The sequence below is a fragment of the Aulonocara sp. 'chitande type north' Nkhata Bay genome, linkage group LG5, assembly GCF_057382095.1.
Source record: "Aulonocara sp. 'chitande type north' Nkhata Bay isolate Kocher_YH1m ecotype deep benthic linkage group LG5, A_spYH_male_GT1.1, whole genome shotgun sequence".
NCBI classification, from domain to species: domain Eukaryota; kingdom Metazoa; phylum Chordata; class Actinopteri; order Cichliformes; family Cichlidae; genus Aulonocara; species Aulonocara sp. 'chitande type north' Nkhata Bay.
Window position 1 is genome coordinate 43294903 of NC_141348.1, and position 24380 is coordinate 43319282.

The following is a 24380-nucleotide window of genomic DNA, read 5'->3' on the forward strand; positions in this document are numbered from 1 at the left end:
ACAAATACAGGCCATTTACCATTTCATTCGAAGGAGAATCAAACAGCTTCCGTATCTGGGCCTCTTATCCAGCTGTAAACAAAGTGAGGTAAATCTATGAATGACACAAGTGAAGTGGACAGTGGGAGACATTTTCAGAATTCATGTTTCATCTGAAACGTTGCTGCGAGCAGAGAAGCGACGTGCTCGACAGCACGGTGCACACACGGAGCAGCACAAGAGATTTCTAACAAGCCCTGAAGAGGGATGAGCTCACTGCTGATGAATGCTCCCTAAATATCACAGCTGTCTGCCGTGCAGAGCACAGGGTGATGGAGGAGGCGGTGCTAGTTACGAGACGATGGAAACTAAAAACATTTTGATATGAGGAGAAGAAAAGACAGCTGAACAGGTTTAAGGAGAATAAGAAGAGCAGGGAAGTCGGGAATAGAGCAGGATATATAGTGCATGAAAAAAACACGAGGCTGTGCTATGAGGTAGAAGGATGAGACTTAAAAGGCAGACATGAGGAGTGGGAGGAGGAAGAGGAGGGCGGATGTCTGCTGATCAAAGTGCCAGAGCAGAAGGAGAGAGAGAAACAGCAAGCCTGTGCCAGGGAAAAGCAGGAGGAGGAAGACGCTGGAGAGGATGTAAGCAGGATGAAGGAAAACTACCCAGAGTCGAGATGAAGATGAAGAGACGCGATCGTCATAGAGGAACAAGGAACATAATTCAGGCTGATTTTAATGGATCAAACTGGCTAAAATGAACCAAAATGAACACAGATTCCTGTCCTGCGCAGCAGTGATGAGGTTTTTATTGCTCACTTATAAATCAGGATATATCGTGAAGCTCAACAAGACAAACAAGCAACAGAACACAGATTTTCATGTATTCATTCATAATGTCATGTCTTTATTACCACCATCTAAAAAAAGCACAGTCTGCCTCTAACAGACGTCTGCCTAAAGGACTCGGATCAGGTTTCCCATGAAACCCTGTGACGCTCACACTTCCCAGTGCATGGAAGTCAGCGTCAGTGAGCAACACTGGCTAACGTTAGCTTACAGACAGAGTCCACTGATCGCTAGCATGAACACACAACCGAATATCAGTAACATCTCATCACAGTTCACAGGTTACCGTAAAATGACAAATGTTTCGTCGAGCACAGTTCAGGCAAACACCTGCTGGATGATGACTGAAGTTTGACTGAATTCTGTGGACGAACAAATGGACACCTCGCTGTTGATGATTGGCTCTAAACATGCAGGCATCTGTGAAAAAGAGGGTAATGTATACACCGTCTTATGACTGGACACAGTGTAGATAAATGCCATCGTGCAGCAGGAAGAAGAAGCAAACGTCATTCAAGAGAACGTCTGACATGATCCACGAGGTTGGTCATTAATCTGCTGCTGTGGGTTTTCGATCTGTCGCTGTGAAAAGTCTTTTACACGAAGAGCGCTGAGAGAAACCTGGAGAGGCCGAGAATGACCACCGAATAGTTTTTATGGCGCTTTGGGTGTTTCTCTTAAATCAAAGATAACACAAATGACTGGAACACCACATAAGGACAAAAGTGGCACTCAGCATAGTCAATGCTGGACTGATATATCATGAAGCAGAGAGGCCACACAGTGCACCAACCAGGCTCCACATAGATGTGCTGCAGCTGTGTTTTTAAGGGGCGAGAGGTTTCCCAGATCTCCTTTCATGGAAACTTGGAAACGAGGTTTGAGCACAAAGAAACATTTAGTTTGCAGAAAGATGAGTTGGAGGAAAGAAGGAAGGAGAACAGACTTCAAAGGAATAAAAATGGAGATTAATGGGTGGGGTTGGGAAAGCATCAGAGGAGGGAAGGAAGAAGGGAGCAAGATGCTGGCGAGAAGGAGGAAAATAAGGAGTGGGAGAGGGAGGCTGATCGCTCACAGCGTGGCGTACCGACAAAACAACAGCACAGATTTCTCAGCAGGCCGAGCCGCTGATGAATGGTGGTTAAATATCACAGCTGTCTGAGAGGAGGAGCTCGGAGGATGAAGGAGGAGGAGGAGTGCAAGAAAAGCTGGGAGAAGGACTGAGCGTGGTGATCAAAGCTGGAGCTGACAGGCTGTGGAGAAGTGAGGGCATGGAAAGATGAGGAAGAGGAGGCGGTTGTTGGGAGGAAGCGGAAGGAGCTGGTGACCACCTGCTCACAGCATGGTGTTCAGTCAGAACAACGGAGGTTTCTGAGCAGCCTGCAAGGAGATGAATGAAGCTGGTGATGACTGCTGGTTAAATGTGGCTTTTCTGACCTTATAAGACCCGCCTTTGATTTTTGATTTACTCCTTTTATGGTTTTGCGTTTGTACTTCCTGTCTCTGAATCAGAGGCCAAGCTTGTGATTGGCTGCTAATACTTGTTTAGTCCATTGAAATTGAACCATGACATGGTGGGAGGGCATGAAGACTGACGATGTGACGAGGAACAGATATAAACTGGAGACTTAAATACACAGAGGATGGACAACAGGTGGAAACACAGCAGGAACAAATCTGACTGATGGAACAGGGGAAGCAAAACTGAACATAGCACACCTGAGACCAGGTAGCTTCAAAATAAAACAGGAAGTGACGCCCACCGTGAGACCCAGACAAAGACATGCAAGCTTAACAATAGGAGAGGGAAACACAGAGGAGCGTGCTAAAGACACAACATAGAGACGAAGACTACAGTGGACGGGACAACAAGAACCACCAGGGATGAACAACAAGAAAAACGAAACCAGGAAATATGAATCACTCTAGGAACGCCTTAATGTTTAGTCAAGAGCACTGGATCAACGACCCAGCACCACGACAGACTTGGACCTGAGCATCCTAAGATGGAGCTCCTGGTTCTCGCTGAGATGTTCCACAGCTTCCACAGCTTAGCTTGGAAGACGATGACACACGAGGAAGAGTAGAAATGTGTCTTCTTCCTGTTACACATGCAGAAGAAGCTTAAAAGCTTCTGAAATGATATCACCGGATTCGTCTCTGCTCTAATGATGCACCATTAATGCTTCAGACATCTGTAAACAGTGGAGCGCTCCTCTCTTAACATCATTTCACTGAGAGCACAGGGAAAACACAGTGAGGCTCACAGGCTTGCAGAACCGCACTGCCATCCATTACGAGTCGTTATATGAGACGTAATAAACGTTTGAGCTTTTCCAGACCATTTTCCCCCATGAATACAATTTCCCGCTGCACATTAGAGCTCCGAGAATCCTTCGCGGGATCTGAAAGAGTCATTGCACCCGTACTGTCATTACCTCAGTGCGAGGCCGACGATGTGCAGAGGAAATCTTTTCACAGGGCGGATGCAGCGGTATTAATAAAGGGCCTGATAAATAAAGTTAGCACTGTGTTCATTTTCATCTCTTATATTTTTACACAGTAGCAATTTATGTTTGAGGTTCATTCGTGACGATGGCTTCGTCTTTATTTATTTTTAATCTGTTCCACATTTTGTCTGAAACCGCCTGCAGCTCCATCGCTTTAACTGCTGCTTATGGATTTTGGGGGTTTCCTGCATGTTGTCAGTCTTTCAGGCCACACGAGGGCAGAGCACGCTAACAGGACGCATTGGAGCTGAGTGGAAGGAAAGCAGGCGATCCTGTGTTTCAGTAAACTTTGGCAAATACAGCCAACAGTCCGATAATGTGACGATGACAGGAGCCGAGATGATGCATCGTCAGTGCAGCTTAAGAGCAAAGACTGGGAAGCTCCTCTAACTGGGTGAAGCAGGTAGATGAGGAGTCTGAGAGGGTTTTTAAATTCCTTTTTTAAAGAGTTATTTTTAAATTTAGGTGAAAATACATGAGCGCTAAACAGACGGCATGTGGAGGCATCGCCTCTGAAAGTGTAAAAGGATTAGGAACATAAAAGCTTCTCTGGGATCGAGACAGGGAAGTTTCCCACAGCCTGGTCATATCTGTCCTCCTGAGCACAGGTAGGAGGAGAGGAGGAGGCACCAATGAGAGAAATAAGAAAAGCCTCACAGCTGCTTTGGTTGGTAAACCTCCCACCACAGGGGGGCGCAGCGCTGTTGCCAACCAGGCAGAGGTGATTAAATCAAGAGGTTACTTGACTCAGGTGTTTCTAAACTGGCTGCCTGTAAATGGAGGTTACAGGAGCAGCAGATGCACATGCACAAGTAAGTAACGAACTTCCTGTTTTATGTAAGTTTACGTCTTTTCATGCTGGAGATGAGCTGATCCTGATGCTGCTTTGGTGGAAGTGCTCCAGGTGCCTCACATGTCTCTGAGCGGGACAAAATGAGGAACTTGGAAATTGTGTTTTCTGCATTTTACCTGCTCAGCTGTCAGGCTTCAGGATACGGTGGCTGTCGGTGCGATCATGCACTGCTGTGGGTCGGTGGATCCTCCATCAAGGTGAACAGACCTCTTCCTCTGAAGGCTGAAGTGTGTTTTAATGTGGATTTGAGATCTAATTGCAAAGTGTGGAGCTTTTTGGGTCATTTATTTGGTTGGAAAAGTGTTTGAGGTCAGATCCTTTGGTCAGTAATACCCTCCAGCCTGAGGCTGAGGCACTGTGCCGACAGATGGCAGCTTAGAGGAGGAACTGCTGGCTTGAGAGGCCAAACATCCATCGTCTCTTAATCCAGCAGCTCAGTCCTCTCCTCTGCTCCTCCTGCAAATCGTTTCTTAGCATCCGTTTACTCTCCAAATAATGGCACATCTGCAGTATCTGTCCCTGTGATGCTCCACGGCTGGATGTGTCTTTGTGATCTGATGACACCTGTTTGAACTCCTGACCTCACCTTTAGTGTTGCACACCTTTTCTCTGCCACAGTGAGCTTCTGCTGTGATGGTTACAGCTGGAACTGATGGAGATGATGTTGGTTTTCTTCCTTCTGATGATGACATATTGAAATTGAAAGCAGGAGACCACGATAGTCTGTTTTCTTTGTTTCTTTTTTATTTTGTCTCAAAACAGTTTCAGTAGACTGACAAAGTGAAAAAAAAACATGTAGAGCTTTTATTCTAATTCTGTTCAGACTTTGATTTTGTCTAGAAAAGCTAAAAATGTTAACTTGATGTTGCTTGGTGGACGATTGTTGGACCGCCGAGGCCTTCAGAGCTCCAATTCACTTCAATTTTATTTATATAGCGCCAAATCACAACAGCAGTCGCCTCAAGGCGATCGTACAATAATAGATTCAGAGAAAACCCAACAATCATATGACCCCCTCTGAGCAGCACTTTGGCGACAGTGGAAAGGAAAAACTCAATGCATCATGGGAATCACCCGGCGGCCTACGTCTATTGCAGCATAACTGAGGGAGGATTCAGGGTCACCTGGTCCAGCCCTAACTATATGCTTTAGCAAAAAGGAAAGTTTGAAGCCTAATCTTGAAAGTAGAGATAGTGTCTGTCTCCTGAATCCAAACTGGAAGCTGGTTCCACAGAAGAGGGGCCTGAAAACTGAAGGCTCTGCCTCCCATTCTACTTTTAAATACTCTAGGAACAACAAGTAGGCCTGCAGAGCGAGAGCGAAGTGCTCTAATAGGGTGATATGGTACTACAAGGTCATTAAGATAAGATGGGGCCTGATTATTTAAGACCTTGTATGTGAGGAGCAGGACTTCAGTCGAAGCAGTGAAGCAGCAACTTAAAAGCAGTTTTTATTTTTCCTCTGTGTTCAACGAGTTTTTCTCCTTGTTCAGCTTCTTTCTGCGCCCTTTAGCAGTGACTGATGATCCTGGATTTCACGTGATATTTATAAGAGTTTGTGTTGTCCGTCTCTTTCCTCCTTCCTGTATGTGTTCATCCTCTTCTTTATAACTTTGCATCTGTATATCAAAGCAAATGTCACACACAGTAGTAATCTCCCCTGCTGGGCGTGCTGTATATGAGCAGCCACTGCGTCTCCCTCCAGAGCAGCAACATTTTAAAGATAAAGACTTTTTTTTTTCCAGTGCAGCATCCGTGTGAGGGAAATCAGCAGGAGGTCGTGGCTGCCCTCACCCACACCAGCATTCCCACCCTTCCCTCCCCACTTTTATTACTAACCCTATATATCACATCCTCCCCTCATATCTCCCTCCTCCACCACCTCCTCCTGTCATTTTTGATGGATATGGTCTTGTGATTGCATAGTCAGACCTTTGGAGCATCTGACTCTGTGTGTGTGCGCATGTTGATTGGATTGCTTTTACAGGCAGAAGGGCCGTATGGATGAACAAAGCAGCCCCAGTCAAGCCAAGCCCTGCTCACATAGTGTGTGTGTGTGTTACCGTGTGTGTTACCGTGTCCTGTATCTTCTGTGCAGAGCTCCGGATATGGACTTTCTTATTTTGCAGGGTACCATGTTGCTGCGTGTTAATTGGCCACATTTTTTTTTCCTCGCCGTTGGTTTGAAACCGACAGCAGCGCTCAGTCTCTTCTTATTGATCCATATCGACTTATAAATGTCGCCGGCAGTAATTTTCTGAGTGGCTGTGCTGTTTAACAGCTCTGTTTGTGTTTAAGTCGAGGCTGTCAGTTGTGACATGAGCAGATGATTGGACGTGCTTTTTGTTCTCAGGCTCTCCGAGAGTAGCTTTGCATGATTCACAGTTTAGAATAATCCTCACATGGGGTCTTGGTGTGTCAAGTCATCATTGCCCCCCCCCCCCCCAAATGTGTGTCTGCGATTCTCTCTATGACATCATACGATCCAAAAATAGCGTTTAGAGCAGATGTTTTATGTTTTCCTCTCTCGGGGATTACTTGCACGCATGTCAACCTCATTTTGTGAAACTTTAATCATGTTTCATATGAGCATCCATGATTGGAGCAGGAGCTGAGAGACAGGAAGTGAGGAAAAGCAGAATTACTGTTCAGTACATAAACCCATCAGTTATGATTCAGGTGGTGTTTAAGGCAGGGACGACCATTCTTCAGTGTAAACGTGAAGCTCGGGATTGAGGCTTTTGCTTCGTAGTTCAGTCAGAACAGAGTCTGTCATCTTTAGATGGAAACTAGCTAGCTAATGCGAAACCTTGTAAATCCTCTTTTTCATGAACGCCTGGAAGTTAAAATTTATTGTACAAACTGTGAGAGTGGCCACACTGAATCTGGATCAAATGGATAGTGATGTCAGACTTAATAAGCAGTTTGCATGCACTGGTTCTTTATTTTAACTTCCCCTGTCACAACTGCCCAGCTCTTACACAGCGTTTTGTTTGGGTTCCTCAGTTATGGTCCTGAGCTTTGAGGACACAGGTGGGTCTCCTCCAGATTTCCAGAAAGTTCAGGAATGCATGAAAACTTCCATGTTGGGGCTCATGTCTCGTCTCTCTCCCAACAATCATTAAAATTAATTTCCTACATTCACATTCTTCCAGCAAAAATCACAAAACCGTCCCGACGGCGCTGCAGTCTCCCCGTCGCAGCCCGAGGAATCAGATTAAATCTGATGGATTATTTTCTCTATAAATAAGATTTTTTTTGGCTGTTTAACTGCAGTAAAGCATTCAGAACTTCCAGCAGCTGGTGGAAAAAAATCAGATGGTTAGAAACGAGATACAATCAGCTTCTCTGTTAATTAACTTATAAGCACTTAAGAGATAAAAAGATACACGTATACTGAAACTAATTGTTAAAAAATCAGATTATATTGAGCGCTCTGAGAGCGTCGCACGAGTACCAGGGCTGTTATCTGTATCAGGGTGTGGTGAATGCAGGTGCATCAGCTGTGTGCAGGAGAAGTAAAGAACACATCTGTAAAATTGTAAATACTCAAAGAAAATTAAAGCCTAGCAGCTGATTTCCCCTTGAGCCCATCGTTGTCCCTCCCCCGCTGCTGCTGGTGTGACGCAGACGTGACATCTGTATAATTATCTCCAGCGGTCGAGGTGCTTTGTGTCAGTTAAGGGTCCTCGTGTGAACAGGCTGCTTTAATTGTTGTTTAAAACACCGGCTAGCACCGATCTCTGTGTAATTACTGCTGTCCCCGACTCGCTCGCCCTTATCTGTTTGGTTGGTGAGAGAGAGAGACAGAGAAGTAAGTGTGTGTGTGTGTGTGTGTGTGTGTGTGTGTGTGTGTGTGTGTGCGCGCGCGCTTTGATGAGGCAGACTACACAAGAGCTTTTCATTTTGCAATAGATCACCGTCATGTTTGTGCCTACACACACTCACACACACACACACACTGTGGAAGAGGTAAACATGCAGTTCAAGATGTACAAACCCTCAGAGAAACAGTATGACAATATATACATACATGTGCACACACACATGCAGAACTGCTGGGTGTGTGTGTGTGTGTGTGTGTGTGTGTGTGTGTGTGTGCGTGTGCAAATTAATGTGACTCTAGACCGTGTATAGGCGCAGTAGAAGAAAGTACATGCAATCGTGTGCTGAGGTTTAATGTGCATTTCAGTAAAGACTCCTGTTCAGAACATTAATATTTCCATTTCTGGTCACTTCTATTTGTTGGTTTGACTCTGGAGGGCAGCAGCAGCAGGACGGCCTCACGGGGCACAGCAGGTGATGACGACGAATGTGACAGTGAGGAGCTGGGTTGCAAAGCAGCTTGCAAGTGTGCAGCAACTTTGGGCTGAATGTGATTAACAGTCTCAAAACGAGTTTGCAGGATTGTTTAAACTAATTGAAGTGTAACAGGTGGGAACAGTCACGCACCGCTTTGCTTTTCTGAAGTCTGAATTGTAGCATTTACACTTTCGCCATGTTTGTTTTTCAGAGGCAGACGTGACCAGATTTAGATGAACTGAGTTAAATTAAAACACCTGTGTTTTACAGCAGGCTGTAAAGTGGTTTGTTTCTGCTGTAAAGTTTAACATGACGTTGGTGGTGACAGACTCCTTCCTGTGGATGTTAGACTGCAGGTTGTGGTTCTTCATGGTTAGCAGCCACAGAAAACAGCAACAACTTATTTGGAAGTAAAGACGTCACGTGTGTGCGTCGTGCGTGTGTTATGAAAGCTTGTTGTCCTGTCTCTCCTCATTTGTGTTTTCTTTTGTGTGCTTCTTGCCCATTAAACGCCCCATTTGCATTTTGAAACCACTCGTTTGAGGGAGGCTGCACAGCTGCTTTCCATTATACTCATCAGAGTGACGGTGCGGCATGGCACAATGACGGGCACGCTGGGAGTGGAATGAAGTTCAGCATCAGGTCCAGCGTGCTCCCGGACAGAGTTCACTGTGGTCGCAGTTCAATGACTCGGACTCTTTGTTACTGACCGACCTTCCGGTTCTTCTTTTCCTGCAGAGCGTCTCATGTCTCCGAGCTCTGTCGCTGTAACACTGTAATCTCTCTGAAGTGGCTGTTTCACCACCTACAGAGAATATGCTTCTGTTCATGTTTCGGGTCGCTGCCTCATAAAATGATCGGTAATTACTTAAAAAAACCTCGGTGGATACAGTGATTAGTGGTGTTTTTATTTGTCATTTTACAACTTTGGGATTTTCAGCAGGTGCGCCGCTCGGGGGAGGAAACAGTTTAAATAAAAGCAGAAAATAAAAATTGAACATTTCAAAGATGCATTTGCAGGTTCATTCACTCTTCAGAATAATCCTTCATCTTATCCTGAGCCTTTCCAGTTATCTTTCAGTCTGAAACTAGCTGTTTTAGCTCCTCCCCCTTTAAGGCAGTTTTCTTCTGATTGGTTCTCTGTCACAAACAGAAGGTTTGAACTGTAAGAGGGGCCAGTGTGCTGATAATCTATATGCAACGAGCCAATAAAAAGTAATACAAAGATAATTAACTCGATTTAACTCGATAAACTGATCCGTAAGGCCAGCAATGTTGTGGGGATGGAGCTGGACTCCCTCAAGGTGGTGTCGGAGAGGCGGATGCTGTCCAAGATAAAGACAATGTTGGATAACACCTCCCACCCACTCCATGACATGCTGGTCAGTCACAGGAGCACGTTCAGTGAGAGACTGAGATTACCCATGATGCACCAAAGAACGACACAGGAAATCATTCCTGCCTGTGGCTCCCTGTACAACTGCTCCACCTAACACACTGTTTACTGCTACAGCTACACCCTTCTTGCACATGTTCCTTTTCAGCTATTTATTAACAAGTGACCTTTATGTATATACATGCCTGTATATATTGTGCTATTCTTAGTGTATTGTCTTTGTTAACGGTTGTTTATAATGTAGCACTGTAACGAAAAAGAATTTCCCCCAGGGATCAATAAAGTATTCTGATTAAACAATATGATCAAATAAAGTAATGCTGTGCGATTTTTGGCCCATTTTGAGCCGATTTTTGAGTCGTGCGACCGTTTTGGCGATCGGCCCGATTTTGGCCTTCATCGTGCGTCGTGTAGTATACGTGGGGTAACGAGAGCACGGCAGTGCAGCGTGTGATCTGGACACAAGTGATGGAGGCACAACTTGTAGAACTTTGGAAAGCTCATCCGAGCCTTTTCGATGTGGCATCACAAAATTATCACGACCACAACAACCGTGAAAATAGTTGGATTTACATGCTGCTCAATCACAGCTGCCTGATCATGTTTTTCATTAGCAATTTAGCAAAGTTGATGGTGGTGGTGTGTCTGTGTGAGTGAGAGACAGAGAGAGCGAGCGACAGATTTTCTGTTATAACCTTCATTTTATGGAGGCACAGTGTGAGCACTCAGGTCGCATCAGAGCATCGGGCCGTATAGTGTGACCCTGCATCGTGACCTATGAACTTCTAACCCCTGCGAGTCAATCGTACAGTTTGAACAGGAGCTGAATCGCGCGCATGAAAAAATCGCACAGTGTCTGCCCAGCATTACAGGAACACAAGTGGGCGGGGCTTCTTTTCATCTCAATTCATGATATTTAGAAAGAAGAAAAAACATCAGTGAAATATGAGGACCTGTTGTATTTGCCTGAGACAGAAGCTCTTTCTGTCACCATGAAGCCGGATCCGGCACACTGTGTGATTCCCACTGAAGTAAATGGTAAACGGCCTGTATTTGCATAGTGCTTTACTTGGTCCTAAGGACCCCAAAGCGCTTCACACATCCAGTCATCCACCCACACATTCACACACTGGTGATGGTGATTGTAGCCACAGCCGCCCTGCGGCTGCCGGACACTGGCGCCACCGGGCCCTCTGACCACCACCAGTAGGCAACGGGTGAAGTGTCTTCCATGTTTAGGCTTGAATATGTGTGAAAGCACTCAGCTGATCTGGACTGTTTTAAATATTCTGGGCCTTTTGTATGAAGTATCAGCCCCCTGCTGTGGGGAAATTCACCTCAGTGGGGGGTCCTCAAAACATCTTGAAATTTGTAGATAATATCATTTCAAAATGGCTCATGAAAAACATGAGGCTAGAAAACGATCTAAAGCAGTCCTGCTGTCATCCTTTGCTTGGAAATTTTTATTTATATATTTTGAGAAATCTAATGACAGCAGGGAGCTGAGACTTCCCAAGGAAACCTTTCTGCTGTTTTTAAATCTGAAGACTTTGGATGGGATGGACTACACGTGATGTAGAGAAAGAATGCTTTTGAAAAATAAAAGTGTTAATCATTTATTTTCATCTATCAACAAAATGCAGCAACTGAAGAAAAGAGAAATCTAAATCGCATCAATATTTGGTGTGGCCAGCAAAGGAGGCAGGTACGTTGTTCCAAACATCTTGGAGAAATAACCACAGATCTTCTGTGGATGTCGGCTTCCTCACATCCTTCTGTCTCTTCGTGTAATCCTGACACACTCGATGATGCTGAGATCCGGGCTCTGTGGGGGCCGGACCATCACTTCCAGTACTTCAGTGACTTTGGCTGTATGTTTGGGGCCGTTGTCCTGCTTCAGAATACATGTGGGGCCAGTAAACAATCATTTATATTTCTGAAAGCTTTCTTTCATGCCTGCCTGAAACCTTTGCACAGTACTGTACATCAGCCATGTAGTTCATATGACGCAGCAGTAAACTGATGTAAGTCAGTGATTCCCTGTAAATCTGAGCTTTGCACTGATGAATGACTTATTGTGCAGTCATTTGTGGACATGAACGGCTAGTCCTGTTTTCTTTCACAGCTCTACTCTTTCAGGATGTGAAACACAAAGATATTTAAACCCAAATGCAGCATTTACGTCTTCATCTCAGCCTAACTCCACTGACTGTGAAAACATCATTTTGTCCGTATGTGGATTCTTTTAGGACTTGAGATGAATTTCGAGGTGGGATCTGTGCCCACCTGCCCAGGGTGGCTGTAGGAGGTAGAGCAGGTCATCTACTGATCGCAAGGTTCGTGGTTCGATCCCTGGTTCCTCCAGTTTGCATGCCAAGTATCCTTGGGCAACATACTAACCCTAAATTGCTCTCCGATGTGTCCACGAGTGTGAATGGTAGTTAGGAAGCACTAAGAAACTTGGTTGTGTGAATGGGTGAATGTGGCATGTTGTGTACATGTAAGAATGAGTCCATTTACCCATCGCATACAATCATCCAACATTAGCCTGCAGTGTCGGCAGACGGCGTCTTTCACGTTGAAGGTTCACTGAAGTTTTGTCTTCATATTTGTTTTTGTGCGAAGGTTTTTTTCCCTCCTCAGACTCGATGCAGCTTCATCAGATGTTTGCTGGAACGAGGAGTTGCCTTGAAGGTGAAAGTCAGAGGTCAACCTCACTGTGCAGTTTATATTCTGATACTCATCTGCGACTGCTTTTTAGATAATTACACACCTGCAGATGTGCATAAATGCACTGTGTACGCGTCTGCCCTGCAGGTGTGCACTCTAAAACTAACGTCACGCACAGAGAATCATCAGTTTTAAAGCAGAAAGCAGTCGACAGTTTCATCTTCAGTGTGGGTTTAATTTATTAGAACATGGCATGGATGGAAAGAAAACAGTCACAAACACATCAGGCTGATATACAAAGAGCAAAACATCCTGTCTTTACAGGAAGCAGAAATGAAAACCAAAAAGATGGAAGAATATGTCGTCATAATGGATTTTTCATGTTCGAGTGCAATACAATATTCACAACCGTTCAGCCGTGGGTTCAGGGCGAGCGAGCGTGTCGCCGTGTGTGTTTGTCGTACAGCCTCCAACGAGAGCATTTTTATGAAGCGAGCTTCATCTGGACAAAGTCTCGGAGCACGTCGCAGGAACGTCCGCCTCCACGGTCTGAGTGTCCAACACATTCACCCCGAAGAGCAAGAACTTGACTCTGTTTTGTTTCCCAGGAGACCTGACGACGTGATTTTTCTCTCTGGAAAAACGTCACAGACTTTGAATTTTAATAAGAGTGAAAAATGTGTTTCGATAAAGAATGTGTTGTTAATGTTCACTTCAGAGCAGAAGTGGAATTAAGTCTCCCTCAAAGGATGGATGCTCGGCTAAAATCTGCGTCGGTGTTCCTGAAAATAAATCTTTTTTTGTTAATCTAAGGAGCTGCTGTGGATTCTGGTCTTTGTGTTTAAGACTCCAGGACTCAACACGTCTGCTCCTGATGTTCTTCCAAAACATTTTGTTTCTAATTATTACTGCAAAAATGAGTTTTTTGTTAAAGGAAAAATTAATCTGGCACAAATTATTCTTCAGCTCAGTCTCTTTTAATGTGTCTTAAAATGATGTCTGGAGAGTTTTTTTTATATATATATTTTTGTTATGGGCCAAGAGCTGATTCATATTCATGCAAATTGAATAATTTTTGGTTCCATCTGTTTTTTTTTAGTTGATGAGGAAATATGAGGATACAATTAAAAATAAAAATAAAAGTTTGTGCATTTTTAAATGAAAGTGGTTAAAATTCTTACTTTAAAGAAAAGATCAGCCAAATTCAAATCGAGGGCGGTTCACGAGTTTCATGTTCTCAGAACTTTTTGATTCCGCCTTGTTTACGGTGCACTGAGGAATATGTCCTGTTTTTCCCTGCACATCCCTCGTCTACTTCTACTTGGTGCCCCAAATGTAAAGAACCCCTCCAGACCAGGGTTTTAATAGTTTTGCAATTTTCATTAGTTTTTATTTAGTTTTGACTTCAGATTTTCAATTTTATATCAGTTTTAATTAGTTTTTACCATTTGTTTGCTAGTTTAGTTTTTATTTTTTTGAAAATCCTTAGTTTCAGTTTAGTTTTGATTAGTTTCAGTTATAGTTTTAGTTGTGTTTGCAATAATTAAGTGCAACAAAATCCCAGTGTCATCATATCAGTCATGCTCTTCTGCTCATCCTTGGGTATGTTGCTATTCCAGCTACCATACCCTGCACCCTGCACAGGTCGCCTGTCTGCTGCAGGGCTAACACGCAGAGACAGACATCACGCTGCCTTGCCTGGGTTAGCTTCTGTTTCTGGGGGTGAGGGTTGCGTGTGCTCCCTTCTCAAGGTAAGCTAGGTTAGCCTTCTTGTGTGAGCTTTTCAAGTGCACTTTAAGGTTTGTGGGATTTTTTCCCTTTAGAAATGTCCCTCATAATTTGTCTCTTTCCACTACAAGACACTTGCTTTATCCAAAACACAGTCATATTCAAAGTAATCCCAAATTGGACTCTGGCGCTTTCTCCCGACTTTTCCTGACATGATTCTGCGCGTGGACGGAGCAGCGACACAGACGACTCAACTAACGTGCTGCCACCTGCTGGCATGATGAGACACAGCAAGAAAAAATCTGGAAACTAAACTTCATTTTCACCCTCGACTATTGTAGGACACGCACACATCAATGAAACTAAACACATTTTTGCTATAAATTCAGTTAATTTTAGTTAGTTTTGTGAGCACACATTACAGTTTTAGTTAGTTTTCCTTTTTTTGTTTTTATTTTTATTTCCGTTAACGAAAATGTTTTTTCACTTCTAGTTTTCGTTATTTCGGTAGTTTTCGTTAACGATAATAACCTTGCTCCAGACATCATTCAGAGTACCAGAGTCTGTCAGTTACTCTTCAGGGCGGGTGCGTTGCCAGTCAGAGCCGTAGTCTGCTGTAGCCCTTTCACTTCAGCTGCACGTTACCAGCACGGCGTCCGCGTGAACCCACGCAGGGTTCAGCGCTGAACCGCACAGAGATGAGTTTGCATAGACATCAATTCAAGTCAGACTCATGCAAATGGATGAAGGACACGTGGACGATGAAAAGCAAGGACGACGAAAGTTAAAGAAAAAAGTGGTGTCGAGAGGACGAATGTGAGGAGACGGGTGTCCACAGTTCAGTTCATCAACATTATTTATAAAAATAAGTGAGCTTGTTAAATATACCACATCATCATCGTCATCAGTCTTTTTAGAAACAAACAGAAAGAACAGGGAAGCGTCGACACCCCATCGAGTTGAACGTTGATGTATTTGTTACAGCTGGAAAGTACACACACCCAGATTAGCCGCTGCTGTTGCTCTGCAATGTGTAGCTACTCGTACGGCTCTGTTTAGTATTGCTTTGAGTTCACACTGCCAGTGCAAAGACCGAGGCCTGTGTGTGTTACACTAATTTCTTGGTCATATTTGTGTGTATTTACATGTTTGTGTGCGTGTTAGTGAGGCCAGTCAAACATGCAGCATTAGTCTCTGACACTCTGGGCGTCAGTTTAATCTGAACAAAATAAATTAAAATCAAATAAACTCTTTAAAAATTGCACAAGCTCTGCTACAGAACTACAAAAAGCACACTCACACATTTCTAACAGATCTCGTCAGCCGCTGCCACAGACTAGCATAAAAGATGCACCGTATAATGTCCAGCAGGGGGCGACTGCTCTCATACTGTCGTGACTTCAGACTTCCCCAACGACTCGATGGCCTGAACATTAATCTGAAATGGGATTTAACACATGATGTTCATTTTGTAAACTGGCGTCCAGACCGATGTTAAACTATCCGGTTTCAAAACACCGACTTGGTGAAAACGTTCAGCTTCATGCTTTAGGTGGCTACGTCCATCTCTGATAAACAGCCTCTGATCATCTAAATGTTTGTGGATGGATGACCTTACACTTCAATATTTTTGGTCATCGGTACTGATTAGCTTCCTGGAAACGCGTCTGCAGACTTTGTAGTTGATCATCAGAGTAAAACTAATGACTGACTTCTGCTTTAATCACAAGTTTGTCTATAACACGCCTGCTCGTTGTAGAGAACCTCACAGCCAGCGTAGCATCTTTACTCTGACTCGGCTCTGATGGTGTTTTGGTTACAACAGGAAGCTGTTCTCAGAGGTAACACAGTAATACATGAAGGAATCTGTTCCAACTTCTGGATCCAGATTCAGAATTCAGATTTGGTAAAAATCTAATTTCTCTCTCATATACTTCTGTTCCAGAGGCGGGCGTTCATTCAAACACGATCATGAGGTCAGTGTATGGACAGTAATCTCTGAGAGCCCACAGCTCGGCTGCAGACTGCCTGTGATGTCATACAGGGGTGTGTCCTTACATGATCTGTTCACACATTCTGTTTCAGAGGGGCAACCAATGGGAGAGGAGCTAACACAGACAGTTGATGAGATGAGGTGATGCCATAGCTGGACTGGTGGTGGATTGGCCAGATGCTGGTCAATGTGTAAAAATAACTCAGTTGTTTGGTGGTGGCTATGGTGGAGCTTCCACAGAGGCCAGCAGGTGGATGAGGGAAAGGGGAGGCAGGAGGAGGAGAGACCCGAGGCGGCCGCCGGTCCGAGTGTCAGGTGAACTGAACTTCAGGTAAGAAGTTATGACCTGCAGTGTATCTGGGTTAGATATAAACCAAGTTTAGGTGGAGTTTATTTTCATTGTGCTGACTTTTTACTGTCAGTTACAATAACTCGTACTGCGTGCTAGCTAGCATGACGGAGTTTCTGGGCTGGGCGGGTGCTATGATGTTACTGATAGTAAAGTTCTCTAACTAACCTTATGAATAAAATAGTTGCCAACCGTCCCGTAAAAAACGAAATCGTCTCTTATTCAGAGAAAATATTACGCGTTTCGTATTGAGGTGAAAAGAAACAGTTTGTCCCGAACTTCAGCTAGAATGGAAAAGACACAAAGATGGAGTTATTCTGTGTCTTTGCTGCACAGCTGCCTCTTCTCCCATTCTCCCCCCTCCCTCTCCTGTTGCTACTTCAATCATGAAACTGATCAATGATCAGCTGATTGTCTCTCTTGTTTATCTCTCACTTTGTGCCAGAAAGAGGAAACCGCCGGATGTCGCGCTAAACAACAGCAGCACGTTTAAGCTTGATCAGCTGTTGTTAGAATTTATTTAATATTAATTTCTAGTATCAGCTGATGTTTGCTGGAGCCACAGCTGTGAAGCTGCTGGTCATGATGTGGTTTGGATATGTGGTGAGAGGGAAACATGAGGATGAAACCAGGAGATGTCCTTACTGGATCAACAGAGCTGAACAGGTGATGGAGAAACAGGTTTACCTTTTAGGTGACATGAATGAGTTGAAGTTATGAACTGTTTCTGAGAGACAAATAACACCAGGATCCTTTTCTAAGTAGCTGACAGCTGGTAACTGTGCAGGGGCGGATCTAGCAAAGTTTTGCCAGGGGGGCAGGTAGGGCATTAACAGGGAGAGGGGGGCACAAAGAAATACTTTTCTTTCTTATTCTCATTTAAAAAATGTCTCACTTTTATTAAATAATTATCTAAATCTTACAACCAAAGATTGTTGTAGATCATTCAAAGGCTTTATGGGTTTTCCTATAATTTTTTGTCCCAGTCCAGCCCTGGGTGATGCACCAAGTATGAAGTAAACCAGGATTATTTTGAACTTTGAATCATGCAAAGCTAGTCTGGCAGAGTCCAAGAATAAAAACGCTGCTCTGTTGTCTACCTTCAAGCCATCTTTCTTCTAATTGGTTCACAGACAGTTACTGTGAAATGACTACATTAGGGACATCGACTCTAAATGACATCACAGAGAGCCAAGAGTGTTCAGAGCACTCTGAGCCTGAGCTTTTGGCCCACAGGGATTAGATACAGTTGTACTCACACTGAGCTCATCATTAGAGACTCTGGTCATGTTTTATATGAGCATCCACCACAGGAACAGGAGATGAGCAAAAGTGCACAACAGGTCCACTTAAAACTCAACTGCATGTGACAAAATGTTGACTCGGTACTTTCTGACGGATGGATCGACTCCTGGTGCCGAGCTGGATTTTGGCCTGCTTATCAGAGCGTGTCCCCGATATATCTGCTTAGAGCTGCCAGGGTTATCGATCTGTGGTACTCACCCAGTAATGACTTCAAACGTGTGGCTATCAGAAACTGGCTTTTCCAAAGCTCCTCACTGTACACGTTCAAAGATTTCTCATTTTAAAAAACAGTTCTTTTATTCTAGTTCTGTGGATGCTGAAAGGTGAGAAGCAGGGCAGACATTTATAAACAGATATCCCAGTTAGAAAGTGTGTGTGTGTGTGTGTGTGTGTGTGTGTGTGTGTGTGTGTGTGTGTGTGTGTGTGTGTGTGTGTGTGTGTGTGAGAGAGAGAGAGAGAGACATAAAATGGCCAGTTGGAGCTCACAAGTGAAAACACTACTCTTCTAACAAAACACCTGGTTATTAGCAATAATGGTACAGTGATATTTTTTTTTATCCCCCAAAAAGAAAATAATCAGTTTTGTTCACTCTACATACAGAACATACAGAGACTAAAATACAGTTTTACAGTCTTTACCTGCAGCCATGTTGGGAAATGAACTCTTCTAAAACTGTAATACTCCTCTCAATAAGTTAAAAAATAATTTAAACAACACATTTTGAAAGAGAACATATGCAAAAAACAAAAAAAGAACCCTTTTATCTGTTGTATGTCTTTAAAAAAAACTACACAACAAATACTGAAGGAAAACCAGACAGGAAGCAAACGCAAAATAGTCATTTACAAGTCGACATCATCGTATACAAAAGCAGAGTTTTCAGCTCAGTGTTAGTGACCAGTGATTATAAACTCTGAGGGAATATTCCACAATAGTTAATAAATATGCGAGTATACAATAGGACGAAGAGCAGGGGACAAAAAGAGCAGGACACAGACTAGGAGGGGAAAGCAGAATAGTCTCTATGGCTTTTACAGGCTTTGTGGCCCAAATGACCTTAAATATCAGGGGCTGCAAACACCCACCAACCCTCTGAACTCGGAAAAGGGCCGAGCTGCAAAAAGACGCGAGGAAAAATAAAGTCGGGGTGGACTTTTAGAAGTGGGATTGTTGGAAAATGATGACTCAGACCTGCTGATCCTGACTTTTAATTTTAAAAATCAGACAAATAGATGAATTTCTGTTAATGTCTCAAATTATTTAACAAGAAGAAGAACACTTCCACATCAAGGAGCAGACTGGAACATCCTTAAAGCTGTTTTTATGTGGTCGGATGTGGAATAACGACGAGCCAAGTAAGAGTCTCGCTTTCAAAATCCATAAAGTATTATCACATCCAAAGTATCTGAAGTAAAAGTTCTGCTTCTGCAGTGGTGCCCACAAACAATCAGTGGATGAATTTAAAGTTTGCACTGTTCTCTCATCTTTGCTTGGTTTTCTATTGAAATAACAACTGTCCTCCATCCACTGGGAAAACTAACGTTTGGGGGCTTGTCCGAGATCCGGGCTGGGACAGAGACATTAAAGCATCCATAGGTTTGTCTGACTGTATAGCAAAATTTTTTTCCTGAACTTTTTCCAGCTGTGTCTGTGTTTGAGTGACAGGTAAAGTATTGAGGAGCCATTGACCCTGAGTCGTTTGTACGTGGTGAGCCATCAGCCTTAGAGAGCTGCTGTACAGGATTGTCCTATTTTGCTTTTGGTGTTTTTCATTCTGGTCCTACATGCCTCGCTTTGAGGTGTTCAAAGGTTCTGAAACTTTGTTTTTAAAAGTGCTACTCAAAGAAAGAAAAAGCTGTTGGGTATATAAAAAGGTTAAAGAAGCAAGGTGAAGAGTGTTATTCGTCATCCTGTATTTGTTTTTCTTTAATTTATTTCCCACTCTGTGGAGTTGAGACGGATATCTGCATGAAAATCAGAAATCCTCCTTTATTTGATTTCTGAAAGCCGTGACTGGAGCCGCTGCAGTCTGTCAGAGTCCCTCAGCAGGTTCTGAGTTAATTATTCAGCGTTTATGATTCAATAAGAAACTTTTGAATTTACAGAGAGCGTGCAGCTCTGTTTTGGGGATTTTTCCTATTAGCTCGAGGTGTAGTTGAGTTAGCCTTTGCAATAGTGCTCAGTTATATTTGTAAAAGTGATCTTGTTGGTGCATTGTCACCTTGGTAGCATGACACTGGTTTCAAACTTACACATACATCATGTTTGGCAGTGGGTTTTGGTCTAATTGCACAAACATGCTGTCTGACATGCAAGTCGTCAGTGCTTTGGGGAAACTGGGCGAAATCTGCTGAGAGACCGTCGTCCTCCCGATCCTTTCATGACAGTAAATAAGACCCTCAGTCGTGGTTTTTAGTTATGCAGCTAACTTTACACTGGTCTGTTTATTTGGTCTATAGCTGCTGATCCACACAAACAGCAGAATGATTTTAACCCAGAAACACTGTTTGAGGAAACTTGTGTTAAAATTGTTATTTTTCCCCTTGATTTCCAAGACTTTGTCAAATCGGTTTATCCTGGGAATACACCCAACCTGGTTGCACAATGTTCCAATACCAGGGTAGCAACCAGAGCTACTTGCGGTCACTCAGGACAATGATTGCAATCCCAGTAAATCCACCGTGGAGTGGTTCACAAGTGTCCGAGAAGCAGGTCTCTGCTCCACATCACTCAGAATAGCACCAGGTCTTTTTATTTCTTGACAGAAGCCACATCAAGCTGCAGAAAGCATATGAGGAGGGCAGGAAGTCAGACACAGGACAGCCGGTAAAGAGCTGGGTCCAAAATAAAAGACCCGGTACCGACTAAACACTTTGAACTGCTCGCAATGTGAAGACGTGATGGAACAAAAACTTGTCCAAGACACGAACCTGCTGTACCCCTGGTTTAGGGTTTGGTTATGACCACAGCGCAGAGACACGGTTAGCTGAACTGCAAGCTTTAAACTTTTGACGTCACTAACCCCACAGCCAAAGAGAAAAGCTTGTTTGCTGCCGTGCACGCCTTCCATGGATGATTCAACATCATTCATGTTCCAACGATCCCACTTTGATTCTTTTAGGCAGTCAGAAAAAAAAAGAAGAAGAAGAAGAGGAAGAAGTGGAGAGGCAAACAAGTCGATGAGTAATGTGCTAAAAGAAAAACCAAAAACGGCCCTTAACGTCTAAACCCGGCCAGGAGCTACCTCTTTGTTTAGTACGGCGCAAACTTCTGTCTCTCCGGCTTCTTCATTCCATTGGTTGAGGACGAGATCTTGGCTGTGTATGACGCCAGGGCCGCCGCCGCGTGAGCTTGAACCGGAACGGCTGCCGTCGCCGCTGCCGTCTGCACTGACGCTGGTAGCATTGGAGCCCCGATGGCCGCTGCGGCCGCCGCCGCTGCTGCCGCTGCTGAGGCGGGAGGGGTGGAGAGTGCCAGGTAGGGGATGGATTTCACTCCCAGGAGGCTGGAGAGGGGGAAGGCGTAGGGAGCGCCCAGGATTTGAGCATGGGGCAGTGCGGCGCCCATCGCTGCCAGGGGGGAGGAGGAGGAGGACGAGGCGGAGACAGGGGGGGAGGGCTGGGTGAAGCTCATGGTCAGATCAACGGGAGACGGCATGGAGGAGGACTGGGCGGTGGATTTGGCGGTCTCTAAACTGGAGGTGGAGGGGGAGGTGGAGGGGAGGGAAGGGGGGGGAAGGAGGGTGGAGGAGGGGAGGGGGTCAAGGAGAGGGAATTTTGGATGGAGAAGGGTTAGAGGGTTAAATAAAAGACATGTTAAAAAAAATCAGAGTAAAAACGGGAAAAAAAGACAAAAAAAAACAGGATCTGTAAAAATGAACAAACGGAAATCTGACAAAACTCAAATCATAAGACGGGCGTGTTTGGCTGGAGGTTGCAACAGATTATTGTAGGGGAGTTCGCTGTACAGATGGGGGGTGTGCTGTATAAGTTGGGGTGATGGCTTGGGAGGGGGCTTAGGGAGGAGGGAACAAAACCATCAGAAAAATTAGCATGGACGCTCCGTCAGACAGGACGCTGCTTCAAAAACAGGAAAGAAATCCTTTGTGCGGGTCTGTGCTCATCTCTGTGGGAGCTTCTCACCTCATGTTTTAACTAAAAGAAATGTTCTGCACATTTTAGCATCAATCACCATAAAACAGTGAGAGGTGGGCGGGCACGCAGCCCCGCGTCCTCTTCATATTTCCTAAATCAGTGCAACCAGCTGAAAACATAATCCAATCAGCTGTTTGAATCACTAACAAGCATGATTCAAAGGCAGGACTTTCACTTAAAATCTTATTTAAAATGACATGAACTGTAAATAAGTGTGTGTGTGTGTGTGTGTGTGTGTGTGTCAGTATTTTTAAAGGTTTTTATTTCCTCGCATGTTGAATACTCGAGTTTTTCTTGTAGTTGCCTTGGGGCAACGCTGCACGGCAACTGTTCCTGTCTTTGTGTTTGAATGTTATCGCATGTATTTGCACAGCTGAGACTCTAAATGTGATTCAAACTGTAGCTTTTCTGCTTTTAACACAATTATTTCACTGGTTATTAAATGTAAATGGTAAATGGCCTGTATTTGTATAGCGCTTTTACTAGTCCCCCCCCTAGGAACCCCAAAGCGCTTTACACACCCAGTCGTCCACCCATTCACACACACAATGTAAATGTGTTCATGAAACTATCAGACAGCAGGTCAAACATGAAGCTGGAGTGTTCCCGGCATTAGAAACGTACTGTTAAACATTCCCGAGTGCACAGGAACACCAACAAAGGCCAAAACGTCTGCTCACTCTAAAGCAGGGGTCTCAAACTCCAGTCCTCGAGGGCCGGTGTCCTGCAACTTTTCCATGTGTCCCTGTTGCAACACACCTGAATACAATTAGTAGGTCACTAGAAAGACTCTATAGAACTTGACTGCATGCTGAGGTGGCAATTCAGCCATTTGATTCATGTTACAGCAGCTCATGAGTGAATGAACACGGTGCAATAAAAGTACTTTTAGGAGTACATTTTTCAAACACTTACGAACTTACATTTACTTGAGAAGGGTTAGGGGTTACCACTTCAGCATGCTAATTGTATTCAGGTGTACTGCACCAGGGGCACATGGAAAAGTTGCAGGACACCGGCCCTCGAGGACTGGAGTTTGAGACCCCTGCTCTAAAGTTTCTTGAAGGTGTATGGGTGACACTTTCAGTTAAACGACTAAACGAAGTAATGAAGTGGAATCGAGTACTATTAAACGAAGAATGCTGTGAAGAGTTTGCTTTTGAAGGCTTATGTTACACTCCCTGTTTGAAAGTCAGCAGTGGTTCATGTCACCGGGAGGAAAACTCCCAGGTCACTGAGACCTTATCCTCTGAAAGACTTCCTTCAATGCACAGCTCCATCAATAGGTGATGCCCCCCATTTAAACACTACAGTTAAGGCAACATGTCGATGTTAAACTGAGAACTGCTCATTTTGAACTCGATTCAGAAAAGTTTGACAGGAACATGTTTGCCTCTGAGTTGCATCATCACTTCCTCGTTTAACAACACTGAGCGTCCTCAGGAGAGCAGCGGCTGTAGTTTCCTGTTCTTGCTTGATGTGAGACAACTTTCAGCTGCTTAACACGCAGAGGCCTCCTCTGCCGCTTTAGGACGCTCCAGCTGTTTTTAATAGGCGGACACCCGTTACATTACATTAGCTCCTCTTGTACTGCAGATTCAGCTGCAGGAGTTCAGACTGTGTTTGGCATCGTGTTCGCTTCGGCAAGACCAGCCACAAAAAAGACAGCCGGGTCTCATGGCGTAAACAATCTGTCTGTGCTCACGGACACATTCTGTCTTTGTATTTACTTGGATGGATTTTCCATTCTGTGTGTTGTTGTGTCTCTGTTATTTAAACACAGGCTTGTATCTGGATTTCCTTGAAGTGTAGTCATGCAGTGGAAACCTAAAAAGTAGTGCTAGGCCTCACAGGAGGCAGAACAAAGCAGTGATTTCATATTCTCTAACGTCGCCCACATATGAAACTGATTCATGTTTACACATATTTCACTGCAGAAGTGGTTACAACGACAGATATTGTACAATTACAAGTTCAATCTGTAAAGGTTGTTGCTCATGGTGTGGTCCCGATTAGAACCTGACAGCGTTATAAAAAGGGCAGGGATAGCTCAGTAGGTAGAGTGGTGGCCCCATGATCGGAAGGTCGGGGGTTCGATTCCCCTGAACAACTACCCTGAGGTACCCCTGAGCAAGGTACCGTCCCTACACACTGCTCCCCGGGCGCCCAGTGGCTGCCCACTGCTTCACTGAGTGAATGGGTTAAATGCAGAGAGGGATTTTCCCCACGGGGACCAATAAAGTACACTTTCTTTCTTTCTTTCTAAAAGCTTAAAGTTGATCAC

The 24380-nt window shown here is 44.2% G+C and overlaps 1 protein-coding gene across 6 annotated transcripts in view; it reads right to left on the minus strand.

The window, feature by feature from the left end:
* Positions 1 to 15489: 15489 nt before the first annotated feature.
* pcbp4 (poly(rC) binding protein 4) overlaps positions 15490 to 24380 on the minus strand; it is a 210355-nt gene continuing 201464 nt past the window's right edge. For all 6 annotated transcript variants that reach the window (XM_086293746.1, XM_086293744.1, XM_086293748.1 and 3 more), the window contains one exon: positions 15490 to 21636. In XM_086293746.1, the coding sequence (XP_086149872.1) occupies positions 21195 to 21636 (442 nt within the window). In that variant the 3' untranslated portion in view covers positions 15490 to 21194. The remainder of the gene's footprint in view (positions 21637 to 24380) is intronic.